The 24,713-nt window shown below is 34.7% G+C and overlaps 2 protein-coding genes and 1 long non-coding RNA gene across 3 annotated transcripts; 2 read left to right on the plus strand and 1 right to left on the minus strand.

The window, feature by feature from the left end:
* Nucleotides 1-6,043: 6,043 nt before the first annotated feature.
* Nucleotides 6,044-8,416, minus strand: LOC141404203 (mini-chromosome maintenance complex-binding protein). Its single transcript, XM_073987568.1, has 3 exons — nt 7,017-8,416; nt 6,712-6,955; nt 6,044-6,492 (listed from the first exon to the last, which is right to left on the minus strand). Exons 1-3 carry the CDS (start codon nt 8,252-8,254, stop codon nt 6,103-6,105), a joined length of 1,872 nt encoding a protein of 623 aa, XP_073843669.1. The 5' UTR covers nt 8,255-8,416; the 3' UTR covers nt 6,044-6,102.
* An 806-nt stretch (nt 8,417-9,222) lies between these two features.
* On the plus strand, nt 9,223-12,053 carry LOC141400902 (uncharacterized). The gene is made up of 2 exons (XR_012412224.1): nt 9,223-9,413; nt 9,483-12,053. It is a non-coding gene; the product is annotated as an uncharacterized lncRNA (long non-coding RNA).
* A 9,774-nt stretch (nt 12,054-21,827) lies between these two features.
* Nucleotides 21,828-24,479, plus strand: Zyx (lipoma-preferred partner zyxin). Its single transcript, XM_073981695.1, has 2 exons — nt 21,828-21,888; nt 21,964-24,479. Exon 2 carries the CDS (start codon nt 22,097-22,099, stop codon nt 24,122-24,124), a length of 2,028 nt encoding a protein of 675 aa, XP_073837796.1. The 5' UTR covers nt 21,828-21,888; nt 21,964-22,096; the 3' UTR covers nt 24,125-24,479.
* The last annotated feature ends 234 nt before the right edge of the window (nt 24,480-24,713 follow it).

Genomic DNA, 24,713 nt, shown 5'->3' on the forward strand with positions numbered 1-24,713 from the left:
AGTTATAATCTGAAAATGTGTGATTTTGGCCATAACTGCTTTACGGTTTTTTTGCAGAAGGAAGTTTTCAAAGATCCCATGCCATGACTTTTACGTCGGTATGGCTCAACCCACATTGTCAGTGGTATCATTGAAGTGTTGCAGTCAATAGAGGAAAAATTGTGTAAACGTTGGTGCACGAGTAGTTGCGGTATTCTTATAAGCTAATTTTCTCTTTGTTGTAGATTTAAAATGAAACCACACTCTGCGCCATTCATCTGGGTGGGCTTCCATTTTTTTAATCAGCATTTCAAATTGCTGCTTTGTAGTAATTTTTGCCATTATAAGTACTCAAACGCCCAAAAACGTATGTACATACATATATAATACTAGCGGACCCGGCGAACTTCGTCTCGCTATTTTCGATTTTTCCAATTTTCCGACTTTTCCAGAGAGATTTTCCAAAATTTTTTTCCGTAAAGACCTTCTCCTCGAAAATACGAATAACTGACAAAAAATTTTACAGAAATCGGCCTAGCCGTTCTCATTTTATGAATTACTATACATTTTTTACACCATCTAATATATAAAAGGCAATAGTTGTGTCTTTTTACTTTTTCAGTAATAATTATTCAGTAACTTCTTTTCAGAGAGTAAGAAAGATTTTACTCTTTGATACGAAAATAGAGAAAAAAGTAAAAAGACAGCATTTAGTAAACTTTAGCAAGATAACAGTTGATAACCAAAACAAAAACATTGGCGCCAATGCATGAAAGAAAAACTAACTCCAAAGCAATGAAGAAGCTCTTCAATTTTAAGCAAAATAAATAAAATATAGGTAATATATTAACAAATTAATCGATAAATATAGCTGAATCGTAATATTTATAGTATTTTTCCACAAAAATCAGATAAACATTGAGCAGCTGACCATTAGCAGATGATTAAAAAACAGCTGACCGAACTTGCTAAATGTTGCTGGGAAAAATTCTTTCAACAACTTTTAGCAATTTCTCAGCAAACAACTGTCAAAATTGTTCTCTCACTTCGCTCACTTTTACTGAACTTTTGTGTAAAAAGACAGCGTTTAGTAACATTTCGTAATAATTATTACAAATTATCACGTAAAAAGACACACCTAATGTGTGTATGTTAGTATGTTTGTTTGTATGTTTGTATGTTCCGAATAGAATCAAAAACGGCTGAATAGATTTTCTTGAAAATTTCAGATAATGTACTGGGAACACCGGCGGTGAAAATAGGCTATATATTTTTTTGAATGGTCGTCGCGGAAGTGAAATGTCGTGGTCATCCCAAATTATTCAAAAATGTATTATTTCAGATAATATACCTAATTTTAGTAAGCGTGACTACAAAACCGCTATAACACTGGCTTCAATATGTGGGATAACGCGGTCAACGCCATATTTTGGAGTACAGTAAAATCCCGATAACTTGAAATGTCACTATATAGAAATTCCGAAAAATCGATTGGGAAATCTTATGAAATTTTGTATGTGGAGTTTTTAGGTCTGAGAAAAGGTCGTAATCTATTTTTTTATCTCGCTAAGTGTAGTGACCGGTGGTCCTCCCCACAATTTTTTTAAGAAAACCGGGAAATTCAAGATACGTTTTAATATATTGCTTACGAATTGTTTGCAATGCTATGGTAATTACAGTCTTGACCCTGAATGGTCGTCGCGGAAGTGAAATATCACCGTCATCCCAAAAATTTCAAAAGCTGTTTTTATACGGCTAAGAGTAGCGACCAGTGGTCCTCCCCCAAAATGTTTTTAAGAAAATCTGAAATCTTTGATATTTTTGAACGTATTGTTTACAGATTGTTTTCCCTGAATGATCGCGGTCATCACAAAGTTTTCAAAAATGTATTATTTCAATTAAAATACATAATTTTAGTAAGCGTGACACAAAAATGATATAAACACTAGCTTGAACAAGTGGGATATCGCGATCGTGAGCTATTTTAATACGGCTAAGTGTAGTGACCGGAAGTTCTCCTTCAATTTTTTTTTTTTTTTTAAAAAATCTAAAGTCCCTGATATTTTTGAACGTATTGTTTACAGATTGTTTGCAATACTACTGTAATTACTGTTTTGACCCTGAATGGTCTTCGCGGAAATGAAATATCGCGAAAAGTGAAATATCGCGGCCATCACAAAATTTGCAAACATTTATTATATCAAATAATATACATAATTTTGTAAGCGTGCCTATAAAACGCTATAAACGCTGAACACTAAACAATAAGTGGGATAGCGCGATAAACTCCACATTTTGGAATACAGTAAAATCCCGATAACTTGAGATGTCACTAGATCGAAATTCCAGAAAGATCGATTGGAAATCAGACAAAGTTATTGATATACAATACAATATCCACATTGGAATCAGAATACCGCGATCGTGTTCGATTTTTGAAAATATTATAATTACGGATAAAATCTCAAAATGTGGGAAGTGAAACTTCATAAGCATTGATTTCAATCCTTGGAATAGCTAGATAAAGATACATTTTTTAAATACAACAAAATCTCGATAATAACAACTACAATTTATAATTTTTAATTTTTTTTATGAATTATATAAATGTTGCCATACATATCCCGAAGGAACATACATTTCGCTGAGGGGTATTTTACCACTATTGCATATAGAGCGCGAAGAAAAAAGGCGTTACGTTCGATCGGGCTGAATGAGGTTAAATCCACCAAAAATAACGAAAATCAGGCGCCACCGTTCTATGGGAGCTATATCAAAACGAGGACGTATACTGAAAATTCTCTGCAAGACTGTTACGACCCCCAACAGTGGCTATATCTCTGAACTATCGAAAATCGGGAGGTACTGTTTTATGGGAGCTATATCAAAACGTGAACCTATAACTGTTACATACCGAGCGCAAATGAAAAGGCGTGTCTTTCGATCGATCCGAATATTTATGCTCTCATCTTTAAAATATATTAAAACCAGATTTCAGCCATTTCGGTGTGATAATGATGTTAAATCCTCAAAAATAGCGAAAATCAGCCGGTACCGTTCTGTGAGAGCAACAATCCAATATATAGCAATGTTAATTGACGTGCACCGACCATTATATGTGGGTCACAAAGTGCTTTAAACTGTAGATTTATGGTGAAGGGTATAATAAAAGAGATTTTATATCTTAAATTTGGGGGATACCATTACATGGAATTTATGTCAAAACATTGATTTATATTATGAAGTTTCTATAGGGATGCCTAATTGTGGCTGTATCAATACTGGATAGATAACTAAAGTTTACACGGAGAATCCAAACAACGGGCCAACAACGCGGACCGGGTCAGCTAGTTTATATATATATAGATTAAATTCACTTAAAATAAATGAAAATGTTACTTATGTTTCAATTTTTCGTTTTTATTCACTTGTAAATATGCACGGCGACAGCTAATTTGTTGTCGCCCGAAAATGAACTTTATGGCGACAGAATTTGGCGGCGTGGTGCAACTTTTGCAATACGACACGACTCGTATATTGTATTTGTAGAAAAACATAAGTTTTTTAAAGAATTCTTTTAAACGCCGTACACATTAGAGCTTTTTTGCCGGGTTAACCTTCTTTGTGAGGATTTATTTGACATAAAACCAATGGAATTGACATTTGAAACCCAGTGGGTTTGTTAAATCCGATTATATATAAACGTACTATTAGAAACAAAAATGAATTAAATTGTTAGTACATCATTTTTAAACTTTTAATCCAGAAGAAAAACCAATCCTACAATTTTCACAATCAAAATAATTGTTTGGCGTCGACGTTTGTACAGTCGTTGGCGTAGTCTTTGTCGTAGTGTTATTTTTTTGTGCAACGAAAAGTTGACGACGGCAACTTTTTTTCTTATACAAAATTAAAAAGGTCTATATTTTTTTATTTTAAAACAACTTTTGTACAAGAATTAATAGTACGGTTATACTAGAGTTTTTTTTGCCGGGTTAACTTCGAGAGGATTTATTTGACGTTTACGCTATGGAATTGACATTTGAAATGCAAACCCACTGGGTTAATCCGGTTAATGTAACCGGAGTATAAGAAAATTGCTTTGCATGAATTGTTAAATTATAGTACGGTTACAGTAGAGTTTTTTGCCGGGTTAACCCACCTCGAGAGGATTTATTTGACGTTTGCGCTATGGAACTGACATTTGAAATCCAAACCCACTGGGTTAATCCGGTTAAGTGTAACCGGGGTATTAGGACTCCTAACAGATTTTCTATAGAAAGTTGGTCATCTGATAAGACACGAGTTTATTCTTACGAAAATAAAGTTAGTGAAATGTTGTATTCATTTTATTTGTTTTCCAATATATTTTAATAAGTATTGCCTAAAAATGATTCTGAAATTGATCTGATTTTATTTTTTATATGCTGTCGTTAACAAAATTGCTCACTCCTCTTTTCTCAAACTTCAACACCCTACGCAATACCGATTTGTCGTATCAAAAATAAATAAATTTTATTTTTAATCCGAAAAATCCATCCGAGTAATTATGAATGTGCTTCTTTAGCTATTTAATCGATATAATGGCTATATTACACCATGGGGTTATCATGAATGAAATTTCCCCGTGAGTTTCGTCTTTCCGCCGTTGCAACTTAAGGGAGAACGTGAAAAAATTCACGAGGAATTGCCGTTCATGATAACCCCCCATATGTTTTTCTCATGTATAAGATCAGCTGGTCTGTATAATTAGTACATATACCCAAAGTGACAACTTACATGTTAAAAAGCATATATTGTAATATAGCTATAAAAAACAAAAATTTCGTAGTATATCATTTTTCATCGCGTAAAAATGTAAACTAATGGTATGTTTCTCTAAGACGATTCGAATTAAAATACGATCGAAGTACTACTTTTGTAGAAAATTTTTGTTTGATTGAAAACAAAAATTAATCAAACTTTTTTCGAAAAACAGAAGCTTGGTAGTAGTTCGAACTAATTTGAGTTCGAATCGTAATAAGGACGATTAAGGACAACACCATTAAATATTTATCTGATAATCCAAGAAGTAAATACATAGGCTGACTTCGGTATCGTCAGTTGCTTTGTGTTGTTTAAACTTCGTCAAACAGGGCAATCATGATTCATGAGTAAAAATTCCGTGCGGAATTTGTTCCGAATTTGTTTTTTATTTCCATATTTATGTCCAAAAAGGGAATATTTCTGTCGATTCCATAATTATGTTACTCTAGTAGTTTTCAACGGTATTTTAAAAGAATTTAACTTTTTACAATTATTTTCCGTTCGGATAATTCCGAGGGAAATATTCATGATTGCCCTGAAAGTGTTTTAATTGCACACTCATAAATTGTTCCTCGAAAATGCAACTAAATTCACCAAAAATAAAAATGATACCGGTTTGCTTTTTACCTGCTTTTAAAATGCGTATTTCTGACTTTTTGAAACACGTAGTTTCACAGTTGTTAAGTACAACGGCGTTAAGAAACATAATACTAGCAGTCATTTGTAAAGCAACTGACGATACGGAAGTCAGCCATACGAGTATATTCTCGACCAGCACATAATTGCAAGTCGAATAAACTATGTCTGACCGATTAAGTGATTAACTGACTGATTAAACTATGTCTTCACCTTGCAAATAGTTAAAAAGCGACTGGAGGGGAAGGAAAGGAGAAGGATAGGAAAAAGGTAAAACAGAGGGTGGAGAAGTTGAACTTGCTTAGTCTAGAATGGTCCGCCCCTATAGCAGACGTGACCAAAAAGAGAACAGCCCAAAATGTGAATGTATTCAAACTATTGGCAACTTATGACTGTGTGTTAGTGTGTTTTTGTGCACGCACGCTACAAAACAAAAACAAATCAAAACATTATCTCTTTTTCGTACGCACTTTCTATGCATTCGGGTCGTATGTGTGTAAATTGCCGAAAAAATTCGGCACCGCTGTGTCAAAGAAGAACACATTTGCCCTATAGCCACTTAAGGATCTTGCAGTAGATTAATGGGGTTGGTTACAGACATTTGAGTAACTCAAAATAGAAGTTATTTTTATATAAAATACATTCGATTTATTACTAAACAAAACAAAAATGTAACAATAATTATTGTTGCCGTGTTTTTAATTTAGATTTTGGCAAATCAGAGAGACGTTGGCGACGTTTCGATTCCATTTCTTTCGCCAATTCCCATGATTCTTTATCCAACATGCCTTTGCCACGTGCTATAGCCAATAGCCGAGATAGAACAAGTAGCGAATGTAAATCATCGGCACTTGTGACGGAATTTGTTTTACGCATTTCCACAAAGTCATTTTGTATCATTTCAGTGTCATCAGGATTCATAGTAAAATCGGATATTTTTGCATTAGTTAAATATCGCCTAAATTGTTGCAGGCGAGAATTTTGACTTAAATAATGATTGGCGGCCTTTAATGTCTCGGTTATCAGTTGGACAGATTCTGTATCACTTTTTAGGGGTAACGAAATATCGCTCTGCAATTAGAGAAAATTACAAGTACGTTAATACATTTAGCATTTTATTATAGAGTTCATTATTATTTAAATACTAATAACGTGTGCATAATTTTTTCGGGATTAATATGGATAAGTCATAATGAGATTCTTTGTTATTTTGAGATCTTTATATCTTCAAGGGAATGAGCGCAGGAAGATTTTTGATTTACTTATTAAAATAGTGAAAGAATTACTTACCGGCAGCATACTACGACCTTCACTCAATATTAAAACTGGTATATCGACATTATAATCTATTTCGTAATATTGGAAATTACATTTGATTTGTTGATTATTTATGAGATTTGCTATGCTTTGAATGCCCATTACACCATTCGCTTCCAATTTACCCTGCTGCATATGCGTTTCATCCAACACCAAGTGCGTATGTGGTGCTAATTGTAATAAGCCTGAGACTAATTTGTTAGTTTCGTAGTCTTTTCTGAAAGTAAAATATTAATATAACAAGTAGTAAAATTGTATTCTCAAGTATTTGGACTCACTTTGGTACAAAAGCTGCAGTATTCATGGTATCCAATGTCATTGGTAAATAATGACTTGCAGGCAATATCTGTTCTAATATTTCATAAAGTTGTTTGGTATATTCTTTTACTGCTTCTCTAGGCAAATTGCAGATATTTAGGGAAAACTTTCCAATACTTTGCAATTCGCAACGGCTGTAGACTGTTGAAATGAGATGCGAAAGCAAATAATCAGCCGCTAAGTCATCGTTAAAGAGACACAGTGTCAACAGCATGCGCAAATCCTTCTGAACTGATAATATGCTGGAATTGTCGTCAACCTCTCCTTTGCCAAGACGTATGTCCAAGAGAGGATTGGCATGTGGCAATGTGTGTACAGCTATAGCATGTAAACGTGGTATTAGAGAGGGAGGAGGATTTTGGGCTTGCAGTTCGCCAATATTTCCATAATCGACATCCATAGTAGTTCCGTCTAAACATGGGTCGACGGACAAAAATCCCACCACATCAACAATGGTATTTATTGTATATGAATCAAAGTCTTTATACACTTTGACCATGCACGCCTTACTTGGTCGTTCTGGTATAGGCGAATTTAATAGGTAATCAGCACCAAGACACGAGGTCGGGGTGGTACTTTTTTCTTTTTTTTCATTAGTCGCAAAATCTTCAACTTTTTGTCGCTTCTTTGTTTCCCCCAACTCATTATTTGAGCATGTTGGTCCCTCTTCCGTATCCATACTTTCTGTTGTATCCATTTCTTCTTCTGGAGCTGATCTTTTCTTGGATTGAATAGAAGATTGCTGACCAACAACGACTTCAGGAACATTACGTTTGTTACAAAGTTCCTCATAACTTGTAGCCCAATCATTTATGCCTGGTATAGAAACGACAAATAGAACTCTACGTTCACCCTGAACATTGGTTTCAGAGTGATAATTGACTTCCTCATCCTTTCCAAACAGCAAACAATCTCGATATTTACCCTGCTGCATACGAGTTTCTCCAGATCCCTCGGAACCACCCTTCTTCTTGACTTCGTAACTTTCCAAATATATTTCAGGATCGAGCATATCTTGTATCATACCACGAAATCTTACCACTGAATAATCCTTAAGTTTATGCAACGGGGTATAATTTAATAATGGAATGCTGGACCATAATTGCGGATCTTCAAATGCTTTGCAAAATTCGGCATTGTTCGATCCAACAAATTCTTCGGGAGATTGCGGTAAATTCAATTCAGCTTTAACGTACATTTTTACTTTTATAATTTGAAACGTACTTGCTCTTTGACTCACACTGCACACTTTGTTTTGTTGACACTGCTTTTTTGCATTTATTTTACTTTTGCGCGCGATTATTTCGCGTTATATGTTGGGATATGTAGGTAATAGGGATAGGCAAGTCGACTTTCGATTAATCGGCTTCTTTTTAGTACAGTACAGTGTACTAAAGCTGGCAAACCATCGATATTCCCAACATTAGATATTTTCGATATAATGTTTTAAAATATCGATTGCTATCGATATTATCGTTAAGTTGTCATCGCCATTAATTTGGAGATGAAAATAGCGGAAATGTCAATGATTTTCTTGAAATTTTGCAAAAGTAGTTCTCGGAAATGTAAAGGAGAATAAACAACTACTTTTATTTTATAAAAAATTTTAAAAAATACATTTTATTTTACCGTAAAAGGTGTACGTGTGACTATGGACTTACTTTCTTACACACACATAACCGAAAAGCAGCGAAATTTCTATTTATTTCAATGGATTTCAGTTTTTCGGTTTTTGGTCCGATAATATCGATAGGCAAAACTATCTATCGATATTGAGTTTTTAAATAATAATCGATATTATCGATAGTGCCATCGATTTTTTGCCAGCTCTACCACTTTAACCCAAAAGCTGGGTACACATTGTCGGTTTTGAATGACAGCTTTGTTGTTGCTTGCTAGTGTGGCCGTTAATTTTTGTCATTCATCATGCAACCACAAAATGTTTTTTTATTTATGCCAGATTTAAAACAAATCCACTCAATACGTGGATTTATTTTTGTATAGGAAATCTGGTAGATTTTGGCTGGATTTAGCAAATAATATGCTGTTTATATTAGATCTTTTTGGGGGGTTAACCTTCATTATCAGGATTTGTTTGCCTAATCTCATCAAATTTATGAAGATTTACCACACAAATTTAAATCTTTTTATGACCGGATTTGTTTCAGATCCTGCATGAAATCTTGATACTGATGTCATGCAGCACTGTTTTTGTACAAAAAAATGCAACTCATATGCCAAAGTACGAAAAGTTGCAAGTGTTTTCATAAATAATTTGTTTACATTTTTTGACTGTCAAGCAAAAAGCAAAAATAAAATTTGGAATAAATATAAAATTAAGATGACTTCGCATAGAGGTAAGTAATTATTTACTTTAATGAGCAAATAAAAAAGTATTTCTATTTCTTTACATGAAATATTTGCAGCAAAAATGAATCGTTGGTCGAAACGCAACAGAAGAACAAAATATGTCGAAACAGCGGCCAGCAGAAACAACACGAGTCCATGCTAGGAGGAATCTGCTGCTTACTTCGTCCGCTTTTTGCAGATTTTGGGTGGTGCCATCACAATCTTACAGGCACCCACCACAGCAGGACTTTCCACTGCGTGCAAACTGTAAAGTCATATGGTAATATACAGCCGCAGCCGCCGCAAATTAATGGATAAAGGATGGAGATGCTTTTGAATCTTTGTGGAACAATTTGATGGATAAATAAAAACCAATTTTAGAATCAGTGGTAGCGGCAGTAGTGTAAAAAATAATTGACCAGTTTCTATTAGTCCCGGTCCACACTAGAGTGATTTCATTAAAAAAATTAATGAAATTATGCGTTTCTAGATCGAGTCCCATAGTGATGTAATTTTATGAAATAGCTGTATTGGGGAACTCGAGATAAGAAAGCATTATTTCATGAATATTTTTCTATGAAATCACTCTAGTGTTGACCAGCACTAAGAGAAACAGCATTTAATATTGACTAAATTAAATAGTTAAGACAATGAGAGTATATGCTGTATATAATGATTAGATTGCCGGATTATTGTTCATTAGGGCGGTCCGGAAAACGACGTTTTTTGATCTAAGAACCTTGTATATGAAATTTTATGGCTATCAGTTAACGTTAACTCGTTGTTTCCATAGTAATTTGTATTGGCTTTAATAAAAACAAATCTGATCCTCTAAGATCTTATTATCTGTAAAAAATCTGTTGGTTTTCTGTGAGGAGAGCTTTAAGACCATCCGCTGTTGCTTAAGTTTTAGCAAGCTGAGAACTAAAGCGCTCGGCACAATCGGTCCGTTGTAAGTTGCGTCACGCGTTAAAAACAACAACCACATGAAAACTTCAAATTACACTTCTTTAATGTGGTTGTCGTAAGATTCTTGAGTTGGGACCTGTCGTTCATGGAGGTATATGTACTTGCTTAGCTGGCCCATTACAAAACATTTGTTCCATAAGCCGAACTATGAAAAGATCTCCAATTCTACTCTTGGATGATATTTTTGTTATATGTAAGCGGAAACATTGGGTCGACTCTTTGTAAGAGGTATTCGTTACGCTTCTGATTTCAACGATATAAGTAATTCAATCATAGAAGTCCTAAAGGACCTGAAAAAATCTACTGTTTAGAGCTAAATGCACTGATTGGCAGTGATGTTAAGTATACTACTCCTGTTTATTCCCTATTCCTGTTATAACATAATAAGGGTATTATGTCTTTGTGCATTTGTATGTAACATACAAAAGGTAACGAGATAGACCCATAGTACCTTCTAGGCATATACATAGAATCACTTTCTGAGTCGATTTATGCATGTCCGTCCGTTCGCAACGTTCAGGACACATTTATCGCCCGATTCAGCTGAAAATTGGGGAATGCCATTTTTAAGCTATAAAAACGGAGATATTGCTTTTATTGAAAATCGATTCAGATTTGTATATTATACATATTTAAAATGGTGTTAGGGGGTATCATATTGTCGGCCCGCCGGACTTTGATGCTTTCCTTACTGGTTTTGTTTGTAATTGGCTGAGGGTACATACACTTTGGTCAAATCCAATGCTATCATCACTGTTCTGTGGCACGGTTTGTCCTGGTTGAGTCCTCTGCTAATATATATGGAAAAGGCGTGCAGTGCTGTTGTTCCGGAACCCGTGTTGATGATCCGCAACTGGTTAGCACTCTCTGATCCTCTCCAGTATATTTGCTACTGGTGATTGTCGGGCTGTATGATTCACATTTGCTGGTATCCTTGCCATGTTTCAGCAGCTGGACCACCCTGCCCATCTTCTAGGTTTCGGGAACTATTAGGGTGACAAGCGATGGGTGGGTTTAGGACCTTACTTAAATACTCGACTCCCGGGTCATCCAACTGTTTTACCATTGAATGATTTTGCGCCTCGGATAGCATCTGCAACATCACCCATTGTAAATTGTGGTTCCCCTTCGTCTGGAAGAGATCGCAAACACTTCTCTTCGTCCGGTCGCTATCGGGGTGTTGGATAAATTGTCGGCAAAAATAGCTTGTGCACCTCTTCGAATCTGTCATAGCCACGTCGTTAAACATAACAGATGTTCGATCATCCTTCTTACCAGCGTTCGATAGCGCCTTATCCGTTGTCCATAATTTACTACAACGGTTCCCATGTTGCAGCAGTTCAGATGCCACTTTTTCCGTTTGTGTTCACCGTCTAACATATTGAATTCCACTGTAAGTTCTCTGACCCTGGGGTTAATTGGGCTCGTGCGTTGAATCTCGTCACGCTCACTTGCTAACATGTTAGTGGTATTATGGAGTTCAAGATGTGCTGGTAAATTTAAATAGTTGGGAACACTTTTAAGTTGTCTTAATCCTGGTCATGAATTACAATTATTTTAGAAGCTCATACAATATACATAGATATGTATGCGTATCTTTCGTATGTTCGTCCTTCCAATTTATTTTTTATCCATTGTTGTATTACATTTTTAACAATAAAATAAAAATTTAAAATTAATGTAGTTTTCTTTTTTGGTTTGATGTTTTGGAATGTTTATACAACAACAACAATCAGCTGGCTGTCATGCAGATCCTCTCAAAAATATATATAAACGGTTAAGATTAACCCACTGGATCTTTAAATCCCACAGGGTTAACCTTCAATAGTATAAACGCCCTATAAAACCTGATAATGTGCTAAATCCGGCTAATGAAGTCATATCTAAATGGGCTATTATAGTACGTTTATATATAACCGGATTTAACAAACCCACCGAGTTTCAAATGTCAATTCCTTTAGGTATACATCAAATAAATCCTCATAAAGAAGGTTAATACCCCGGTTACACTATTGAAGGTTAACCCACTGGGTTTAATAGATCCAGTGGGTTAATCTTTGCTGCTTACACTTAGCTTTTCGAGGATATAAACTGTCAGCTGATGTTTGTTTAAGTATACATACAAAATAACTAATAAAGTCGTGTGTTACACTTTTACAATTTCTCGTATGAGATATCGTCCCCTCTTTGCTCATATTGGTATATTTTACACACAGGGATACATTTTTGTATAATGGTATCAATCGTACTTTTTGTTAAAAAAGTGTCTAATGAAAAAAAATAAATAATTTTATGATTTCCAAATAACTTTACATGGTACAATAATTCATAGGTAGGCCAGGTATGAGAATCGCCAAAAAAATACAACCCTGTCGCTATGGCTTAAAACGTTAAAATTGTTTTGATGAATGATAACGGATGAGTAAACAAAGAAGAAGAAGAACGAAATGTTGAAATGAAAAGAAAACAGAGTTGAATTTTTTGATCAATAATAAATATCAACTCTGAAAGTCAACACGGTTTTGACAGATTAAGCCATAACAAAAAAAAAATTGTAATCAGCTGATAGCTGTGGCCTACCTAAGAATTATTGTACCATGTAACTTTAGATTTATTAACTCCATAAAATCTCATAAAATCCTAAACGTGTAAAACACGACAAACTCTGTTTGCAAAAATAGTTGCAACTTTTGGTACTTTTTGAGTAGAATTGGATTTTTTGCACAAATACCGAATACAACACTGTATTTTTGGTGGATTTGTGCTGGATTTAAAATAAACCCAGTCATGAGAGGATTTAATTTTTGTATGGCAAATCTGGTCAGATTTGACCAGATTAAGCAATAAATCCTCATAAAGTGGGTTAACCCGGCAAAAAACTGTAGTGTAACCGCACTATTACATAACTTTAATAAATCTTAGATAAGTAAAAGAAAAAATATATATGTACATGTGTATAAATAAAAACACAAAATTCATCTCTATTGGATCGATGGAATGTGTTCAAATGCTGATGAAAAGATCGGATCTATAACGACTTCCTCTGAATGGGTTCAAATTCTGATGAAAAGATGGGATCTTTCACGACTTCATTTGAACCAATGCAAAAGATCCAGTGAAATCATGGCATCTCATGGAACCACTTCCATAAAATTTTGCTGGGATAGAAATACAATGTAATAAAGAACGACCGAAACGAAATTAAAATAGTTTGCTTTTTTCTTTGATTCTTTTACAAAGGCAAACCGAATAAAGCAAACAACGAGCTGATTGAGTTTGCGCCTTGATGCAGGAACAATGCATTAATGTGCAACTAAAATATTTTGACGAAATTTACAATGTGTTGGTACGTTTCGGAAATCAGCCTTTATCTACACTGGAACCATGGCAAAATTTTGAATATGTTAAGGCCTGCGTACCATGGTATAAGTAAAGAGGTAGATTTAAATGAAAAAAATCTATAGAACCCTTGTTTTTCCTGAATTCCTAAAACTTCAAAATTAAGCAACAAGTGGGTTTGTTTACAACACCAATTTTGAGCATTTTATAAAAATCGCGAAAAATGAATGAAGGACCAATGTTTCTCCGCATAATCAAGTTGTGGATATGATAAAATGTTTGTTTCAATGATAACCTGACGAATTATTTCCATACAAATGTGCCAAAAATAATTTTAAAAATCATTGAATTCGATTGTTTTTAAAATTGTTTGGCATTTTATTCAAACACCACACACACATACACAGTTTGTGTTTATTGTTTTGAAGTTTTAGGAATACTCGAATGAAAAAATTTAAATTGACATAAAGCTTTGGCTAACCTTTCTTATTAAACCATGCTGCGTACATAATAATCTACATCGCCTGGTTGCCTTGCTTTCCTGCTTCAAAAATAAAAGAATAAAAAAGAAAAGGGCAACCTAGTTCGAGATTGGCTCGGCCTTCTTTATTGTTTTATTTTATGTTATGTCAGAAATGAAGCAGCAAATCAAGGCAACCAGGCGAGGCTGCTTATGTACCCAGGCCTTTATGTCAAGATTTTCTTTATGTGTCTGCATGGCAGAACAAACCAGGGGGTGGATTCTCGTTCTATGAAAATTGGAAATGAAAAATATTTTCTTTATAAAATTTTTCATTTGACATTTATTTCCTTTATAAAAGTTTTCATTTCAAAATTTCATAATACAGGAATTGAGGTCCAGGTAAAGTAAGTACTACAACAAATACAACTCAACAACAACCACATAGGAATTTGTTTTTGTTTGTAACGTTAGTGCCAAAGATAAATGTAAACAAAATAAGAAAATGTCTATAAATTATTGGAATTTAAGACCAAAACTTAAAACTCGACGCCTGACGTGTGCGTACAAAAATACAAAAACAAAATACATGTATTTCAAATTGAAAACAAAAACAAATACATGTATTTTGTTTTTGTATTTTTGTACGCACACGTCAGGCGTCGAGTTTTAAGTTTTGGTCTAATAAAAAAAAAACTAATATTTTTCACATTTGATTGAATATTTTGGAAAACATGAATGAAAACTCGTTAGATTTTCATTTTGAATGTTGCCATATCATTCCACTACACGCATTATTTCTCACAGAAAGTATAATTCTTGCAAATATGTTTGAGGTCGCTGGAAATTCATTGAAAAAGCAGAAGCTGTTTCAATCTCTTGTTTTTGAAATCAAAAAACACATGTTTATTACGGCTTTATTTTTTCAAACTTATCAAAATACCACACCATATTAACATATATTCTACCGCCTCTATAAGCGGTAATTTAGTGTGCGGCACGTCGTTCGGACTTGGAGGAGGATACATGTCATTTATATGAAGAAGTCTTTATGGGAAATAGTTTTTTTCTGATGAGTATATTTTTTCTTAAAAAAATATATACCCTAATATACATCGAACATAGAAATAAATATAAAAAATGTGGTATGGAATTTGACACTAAAGGAGTGTTTACACTATCTGTCAATGTCATATGAACTGTCACTTCTTTTATCCATTCGACATCCTTTATGTTTGTGAAAGTCCATACCACTTTTAGTTTTTGCGTTCAATTTCATATGACCAAAAAAGTATAAATCACGCAAATAACACAATTTATATTGTTAAAAACTTTAATCGCACTCACATTTTCGTTTTCTTTACCTATTTCCTTCATTTTTTTGGTAAAATTGTTTTCTTCTAACAATTAATTTCTCAACTGCATACGAAAATACATGGCCGAATAGAGCGCTCCCTAAGTCCCGGTCCACACTAGCGTGAATTTCATTAAAAAATTTCATGGAGTTAGGTGTTCTTAAATCGAATTCCCCACTACAGCAATTTTATGATTTTACTCTACCATGGAGGTCGATCTAGAGACGCATAATTTCATGCAATTTTTTCAATGAAATCACTCTAGTGTGGACCGGGACTAAATGAAAAATGTACATATGAGTTGCCACATCATTTTGATAGATGCAAATTTTCATAGTGGTCACACTATAGCTCTGTTCCTTTACGTTCAAGAATCTTCAAGTTTTACCACTTTTTACTCGAAATGCGTTCCTTTACTTCAGACACAATACAATTCATATTGCATGGTAGAATAAGAAAAGGTAGCAGCAATACACAGCTGACTGAACTGGCTTGTAACGTTAGTGTCAAATTTCATATGACATTTTATACATTTATTTCTATTTCGATGTACATTAGGGACATATATTTTTTGAGAAAAAAATATATCATTCGGAAAAAACAATTTCTTAGAAAGACTTCTTCATATCAATGATATGACCCCTACAAGTTCGAACGATAAGCCGCGCAGTAAATCCCCGCTTGTAGAGGCGATACAACGTTTGTTAATATGTGAGGTATTTTGTTAAAATTTAAAAAAATAAAGCCCTAATAAACATGTGCTTCTTTGATTTCTAAAACAAAACACTGAAACAGTTTCTCGTTTTTCTATGAATTTCCAGCGACCCCAAACTTTTCTCCAAGAATTCTACTTTCTGCGAGAATTTATGCATTTAGTGGAATGATGTGGAAACATAAAAATTTAAAATGTAACGAATTTTCATTCCTGTTTTCCAAAATATTCAACCAAATGTAAAAAATTATTAGTTTTTTTTTAAATTCCAATAATAGGTGTGTACGATAACTTTCCCAGCAATAATTACTCAGTCAGTTCCAGCAACCTCTCTCAGTGAATTTTACTCTCTCAAGCAAGAAAAATTGCAGAAAGTTATCGAACAGCATTTTGCAAAAACTTGCAAGAAAGTCAGCTGTTTCCGAAAATGTATGAAATTTGTTTTTGTTTCTTTTGATATTTTAAACCAAACGGAACAAAAACATAAATTTTAAAATTGCACTTTACTTATTTAATGCTTTAATCCTATCCACAACGCTTTAGAATCTAAAAAAATGTGCAATCGTGAAATTTTCTTGGTCGAAAATGTTAACATTTCGATTTGTTTACATTGAACATGTGATTAAAAGTCAGCTGATCAGACTTGCAAATTTTTGCGGGACAAATTTTCCCAGCAAAAATTTGCAAGTTCTCAGTCACAAAACTCTCCAAAAATCTCTCCAAACTCGCCCTCTTTTGCTGGATAATTTTGTTATCGAACAGCATTCAGCAAAAATTTGTACGAATTTGTACAAATTATTGGGTTATCGTACACACCTAATTTATAGACATTTCCTTGTTTTCATGGTACAATAATACAGGTAGCATTATCATGCCAGCTGATGGTAACATAATGTGTCAAGTGCATTGAATTGATGTCAAATTTTGACACCTTATGTTACCAACAATTGCCGATGCGGCTACCTGTGTATGCTTGTTTTGTTTACGAATACAACTGACAGTAACGTTACAAACAAAAGGTATGTACGATAACCAAAAGTTTGTGCAAATTTGCACAAACTTTTACAAAATGCTGTTCGATAACAAACTTGTAAAGTAGAAGAGAGAGAATTTGGAGAAAATTGTGAGAGAATATTGGAGAGTTTTGGAGACTTTTGCTTACAAGTTTTTGCAAGGAAAATTTTTCTTGTAAGAATTTGCAAGTTTGATCAGCTGATTAAAATTCGAATGTTTTGTGGCGGACTTCTTGGCAAAAACAAACGTTTGGCTATTAAAATAAATAGATATAAAAAGGGAAACAAATATTAAATAAATTATGGAAAACGCTAATGTAAGCAAAGTAATTTACTTTGTAGTTTCTGGTGACTGTTTTTTTTTTTTTTTTGTTTTGAAGGTATCAAATCTCAGCAAAAAGCAGTGCATCCATGGAGTAGGAGAAACACAATGTAGACTACCTGGCCGTCTAACGATATCAATAATTATGTTTGCCCAACATCGCAATGCGTTACAGTATGTTTTATATTTGTGCATTGGAAAGGGAATTATAGTTGTAAGCAACACTAAGGACCTCGTCACATAAGAGGCAGAAATGATTTCATCCGGGTGGAACTCAGTTCCGGATCGTTGACGCAAGTCAACGGGGTTATGGACTTGACCACGGAAATCATAATATGGCTGTAAACAGGACCACAGCAAACTCTGCAGCCATTGGGGTTTTTACAACTTTCGGGCTGTTTTCTCAAGAAGTATAGACTTGCCCTTGAAATACTTTTACTGTCGTAATAGAGGCAGCGAATGCAAGATGCTTCAACAAAAATCCGTGATTCGAGAGTAGGTCTTAAAGTGAACTTTTCCAAAATTGTGTGCGGGAGGTACCTGAAGGATTGGACAAATATTGTCCATTCCTGGAGAACACACGAGGTCTATTTTCCTTTTATTGCTCATATTTTTGTAATTTTAATTGGAAAATAAAAAAAATGCTGGACACCTTCAATTGTTAAATTTAATCTTTTTCGCCAACTTCTTCTTGTTTATTAAATCAGCTGACTTCTTGCAAGTTTTTACAAATTGCTGTTCGATAACAATCTGCAAATTTTTTGCTTCGAGAGAGAAAAAATGGTGGAGAGAGGTTACTGAGAACTTGCTGAGTATTTGCAAGTACTTTTCACTTGCGAGGTTATCGTACAGACCTAAAAACAAATTCCTTTGTGGTTGTTGTTCGAGTTGTATTTGTTGTAGTATTAACTTTACCTTATATTTGTTCTACCATGTTCATATTGGAGCATTTTACAACTTTTGCTATTTTTGCCGGTTTTACCATTTTCAAAAGTAAAGGAACAAACCATATGTGTACAACATTCACTGGTAGCAAATTTGACATCTCATATGACATTCATAGGTAGTGTAAAAATCCCTTAAGTCCCGGTCCACACTAGAGTAAATTTCATTAAAAAATTTCATGAAATTAGGTGTTCTTAGGCCGAATTCCCTATTACAGCAATTTCATGATTTTACTCTACTATGGAACTCAATCTAGAGACTCATAATTTCATGTTAAAATTTCAGTGAAATTATTCTGGTGTGGCCCGGGACTATGTAATAGGAAGCTTTGCAAAGTGAAGATAGATACTTTTTATGAAATAACGGATGAAATTGGGAGTCGTTTGGAAACCTCCAGCATTGCGGAAAAAGTCTCTTCAGTACGAACGAAATATTTTAAAGGATATATTTCGTAACAGTTGCTACCCATATAAAAATGTATTGGTGGTATCGTTTAGCATCAACAATAAAAGAAAGAAGAATATCACCATAGTCGTCATATTCTCTGATAATACGTAATTCTGATATAATTCATCAATATACACAATTTAAAAATTCAATAAATACATATGAAATGTTAGGATTCTACATCTTCCGTTTCAGACTATCAGGCATGTTCTGGCATTCACCTCTGCACCTCACGTGTATCGGACACACCTAAAGCTGTTCTGCAACACACTTTACACCTAGTTGGGGTGTATTCCTCACACTGTAATTTTGATGGCGAGAGCTGAGTGAATCCTTATTTTTTAAAGAAACTAATTGAAATTTTCTACAAAAAACTGCACAGGACTAAAATTTAATGTGTTTTCTATTAGCATTTAAAAAAATATTTAATTTTCTTAACAAAATATGATTAAAAAATGTATTTTTTCTTAAAGTATCAAATTTAACATGTACGCGCTCTTGTAGAAGTTCGTTTCTTTGTTTACGTCTGTTTCGTAAACAATCAAAAGAACAAAGCGTAGATACCCACACACGCATGTGTATTCGTTGATGCGCCAACACAGACTGATATTTTTTCATTGTTAATGATAAAAGCTCTGTTCCTTTACGTGCAAGAATCTTCAAGTTTTGCCACTTTTTACTCGAAAAGCGTTCCTTTACTTCTGACACCATACAATTTATATGTGAGCGGTTTACAACTTTTGCTACTTTTGCCGGTTTAACCATTTTCAAAAGTAAGAACAGATCAAGGAAGAACAGGGACTTAAGGCCTACGTACATAAGCTGCCTCGCCTGGTTGCCTTGCTTGCTTCTGATAAAAGAATAAAAAAGAAAAGGGCAACCCAGTTCGAAACTTGCTCGGCCTCCTTTATTCTTTTATTTTTATTATGTCAAAAATGAAGCAGGAAAGCAAGGCAACCAGGCAAAGCAGCTTATGTACCCAGGGCTTTAAGGCCTGCGTACATAATCTGCTCTGCCTGATTGCCTTGCTTTCCTGCTTCATTTTTGACATAATAAAAATAAAAGAATAAAGAAGGCCGAGGAAATATCGAACTGGGTTCCCCTTTTCTTTTTTATTCCAAAGATGTCAATAATAGGTGTGTACGATAACCCAATAATTTGTACAAATTCGTACAAATTATTGCTGAATGCTGTTCGATAACAAAATTATCCAGCAAAAGAGAGCGAGTTTGGAGAGATTTTTGGAGAGTTTTGTGACTGAGAACTTGCAAATTTTTGCTGGGAAAATTTGTCCCGCAAAAATTTGCAAGTCTGATCAGCTGATTTGAAAACATTTGTTTTGTTTTATTTTTTATTCTTGTTTGGCGAAAACAAAAATAAACATTGAAATATCGAAAAATTAAACATCAAAAGCTGAAAAATATAAAAAAATCATGGAAAACAAGAACATCAAATTGATGCAAAAACTTTTCTTCTTCTTTTTCAAAACAGTTGATTCCTTGCAAGTTTTTACAAATTGTTGTTCGATAACTTTCTGCAATTTTTCTTGCTTGAGAGAGTAAAATTCACTGAGAGAGGTTGCTGGAATTGACTGAGTAATTTTTGCTGGGAAAGTTATCGTACACACCTATTATAAGATAGGAAAAGTCAATTGTGAAAAATTAACTGTAGAGGGAGTTAACCTCTGTTGCTACGATATCATAGCAACATTCTCTTAAACGAAAACTGTTACTCATTGGAATATTGACAAGAAAAACATTAAAACTCAAGTTTGACGGCATTCGCTTTTGATTTTTTCATTGAATGAACAATAAAAAAAGAAAAGAAATAAATTTCAGCCACAAACCACGACGTTAATGTTTTCTGCCGCGATAAATGGGAATCAAAAACGATTAGCATTGCTGTTATCAATTCCAGTGAGTTGTGTAGCCATCTGTAACCAAAATGTGGAACTATTAGCATATGTTTTTGGAAAATGCATTTGTTCGAGTCTTTATTGCTATACGTCTTTGTTTATTCTTTTATCAGAACTAACTAGGCGTTTACACCAGACAGTTTGTCTTCAAATACAACTCTGATTTACTAACACATACATACATTTGTCGTTTGTCTCCCAGCTGTCCATCATTTTTTCACAGACAGTAGAGAAGACAAATTTTTGGCATTTTTGTAAAAATAAGTGAGATAATAATTGAAATGTGTTGAAAACAAAAGAACATGAACAAAAACAAAACATGTGAACGGAAAACAAAAAGAAATCGACGATTTTCATTCAAAATCTTACAACTGTTTTTGCAGTTGTCGGGACGCCTACGTCACACAGGCAAGTTGTGGGATTTTGACAATCAATACATGAACTCAACTGTCCTGTCATTTGTAAACGCAGGGTAAAGGCCTCGACACATTAGCCGCTCGGCTTTCTTACTTAATTCATTTCTGGTAAAGGAATAAAGAAATGTTAGAACCATATTTCAATTAGGTCGAACTTGGTCTTTGGTCTTTTACCAGAAATGAATTAAGCAAGAAAGCCGAGCGGCTTATGTAGCCAGGCCTTAAGCAAGGTAAGGAGGCAAGGCAGCTTATGCTTGGTTTACATTTATGAAATCCACTCGATTTCAACTGTCAAATCCATAGGTTAAACGTCAAATGAAATCCAGATGAGATTTCATTTGACGTTTGAGCTATGGAATTGACAGTTGAAATCGAGTGGATTTCGTAAATGTAAACTTAGCATTATGTACGCAGGCCTTAACTGCTTAAAAAATATATCGAACTTCCAATTTTTTTGCTGGGTATGTATTGTCCGGTGTAAACGCCTAGTAATACAATTTGTCTTGTGTAAACACCAAGCGCATAGTGCAAAACTTATAACTTTGCGTGTTGCGTGTGCGTTGAAAAAAACGAAAACAAAATACATACATGTACATATTTCAATTTGAAACACATGTATTTTGTTTTTGTATTTTTGAACGCACACTCAACACGCAAAGTTTTAGGTTTTGACCATAGAACCACAATGAAATGTCAAAGTCCATAAAGATTCAATGTTAATATCAATCGCCGTTGTAGCTGAACGACTTCGTAATATGACCAATTCCTGTGATACAAACAAAATTCCATGAAATCCGGATGAATATGGACGACTTGGACGAGCAGTTGAAACAATTGAATTTAATAAATGGTCGCCTATCAGTTGCCGTAGCAAATAAGGAAACTAATCCAGAAGATCGTCATGTCGGTGTCGCGAAACTAGTTAGCAACATTGAGGAGAGGAACCTATCCTCGGGACAAATTTATAACACTGCCATTAAAAAGGCAGTGTCTCCACTAGTTCCTCCAAAACCGAACAAAAAGCCAACAAACCACTATGAGACTACCACGGTTGCAGCAGGATTTGCAAAACAACCTTTACTGTTGCGCAAGCAGTCATCTACATCTTCGATCACTTCACCTTCTGGAGTCCCTCCCCTTCTATCATCACCTAAAGTGACATTGGATAATCCAGCTATATTGGAACAGCAGCTAGAAGCTCTGGAACACCATAAGAAGCAATTGGAGAAAATGGGCAAAATAAATAATCGCAACGACTCCACAGCTGTGACCAAACCAAAACTGTCTACAATTCCCAAGTTATCCTCCACATCACTGCTGTCCGATGTGCCCATTAAACCACAGTTGTCATTGGACAATTCCAGTGCCACATATGCAAACATGAGACGCACAAACTCTCCACTTCTGTCATCGCCTAGCGGCGGCACAAACAACCATAAGAACAATGTCTATAGTAATGTTGGAAATATTTATTCAAATCTACAAACAGCGTCCACATCACAGCCACTAAGCGATTCAGGTGACGGTAGCATATACTATGCCCAGAACTTGTCCATGTTACCAGAAGATGAAATTCCGCCACCTCCTAGTCCAGTTAGTTCATCCTATAGTGAACTGAGACGAGCCACTGATGTATTCAAGACAAACAATCCAACTCATAAGCCAATCGTAACTTCAAATGACCAGATGTGCATTCCTAAACCGGTGAGTGGTTACGGCTTACCACTCGATCACAAGTCGGTTCCAGCGAATGATTCACGTTACATTAATAAACCATATATGTCCAATATGGGATACAACAATTATAACAACATACAACCAACAAATTCCAATGCCAATTCAGACTTTTATGGTTACGGGGGATTTTCTCAAACATCATCTACATACGAGTCCATATATGAACCAATTAATCCTAGGCCACCGAGTCAAATGTCTACCAACTCAAACAATACTATGTACCCTTCATGTGTAAAAGGAATGGGAAGTATGGGAACAATGCCACCAGGTTCTGGTATCCTTAGCAAGAGCAACAGTAGCAATTTGAGCCTTGAAAGCGGTATTGATTCCAGTATGCCAATTTATCCAAAACCTACACGAGACAGTGCTAGCGGTATTTTGGGTCCAAGCTCCTCTAGACATAAGGAGGACGAAGTAGAGGCTCTCACCGATTATTTGGTACAGTCAATGGGGTCTCCACAAGATTTGGAAAGCTATGGCATATGTTACAAGTGCAAAGAACGAGTCGTGGGTGAAAATTCTGGATGTACCGCCATGGATCAGATATATCATATTGCTTGCTTCACGTGTTCGCAGTGTGCCCTTAATTTGCAGGGAAAACCTTTTTATACTTTAGAAGGCAAACCATACTGTGAGTATGACTATTTACAGACACTGGAAAAATGTTCGGTGTGCATGAATCCGATTTTGGAACGTATTTTACGGGCCACTGGCAAACCGTATCATCCACAATGCTTTACTTGTGTTGTATGTAAGAAGAGTCTTGACGGTGTACCATTTACGGTCGATGCCACCAATCAAAACTATTGCATTGAGGACTTTCATAGGAAATTTGCTCCATGTTGTTGTGTATGCAAAGAGCCAATAATGCCGGAACCTGGAGAAACGGAAACTGTACGTGTTGTGGCGCTAGATCGCAGCTTTCATTTTGAATGCTACAAATGTGAAGATTGCGGTTTGTTACTTTCGTCCGAGGCCGAAGGACGTGGCTGTTATCCCCTTGACGATCATGTGTTGTGTAAGAGTTGCAATGCAAAGCGTGTTCAAATTCTCACCAATCAAATGCTTGGAAATACTACAGAACTTTAAAAACGGAAGTTGTAACCTACATACATATACATAAATATAATCAAAGTTTGCATTCCACTTTACATACGTACGTATTTATATCGACAGTATGCTTAAATATTGTAGTCGCTTAATGGGAGAATGTGAAAATCTTGTTCGTAAACAAACGCATATACATATATCTCAACTACATTCCAATAATCTGCTTTTAAAATTACATATGGAGTTTGGTGTATTATTAGTCTATAAGAGCTTACCATTAATATGAAACATAATAACGCAAATCTATGTGTCATTATAGTAGTAAATGTTAAAACATTTGTACTTTTATATTTTTAATTTTTCGATTTGATACCAAATATATGTGTAAAACTTACTAAGGGGATACTCCTCACATCTTAGTGTTCAAAGTAAGGGCGTTCAAGATCAACATCTGACAAAGCAATTTTGGAACAAGTTGTGTTTAGGGGTTCGCTCTAAAAAATATAAAATATTGTATAGGCAGGCCTAATAACGGCTACGCGATATAAAACTTCTTTGCTTTTCCATATTCAAAGAAAAATTTTGTTTTGAATTGCAGAAAAATGTGATCTAAAGGACTGCATGCGTT

Source organism: Musca autumnalis, unplaced genomic scaffold (genome assembly GCF_047663935.1).
Source record: "Musca autumnalis isolate F117 unplaced genomic scaffold, ASM4766393v1 scaffold_4, whole genome shotgun sequence".
Lineage (NCBI taxonomy): Eukaryota > Metazoa > Arthropoda > Insecta > Diptera > Muscidae > Musca > Musca autumnalis.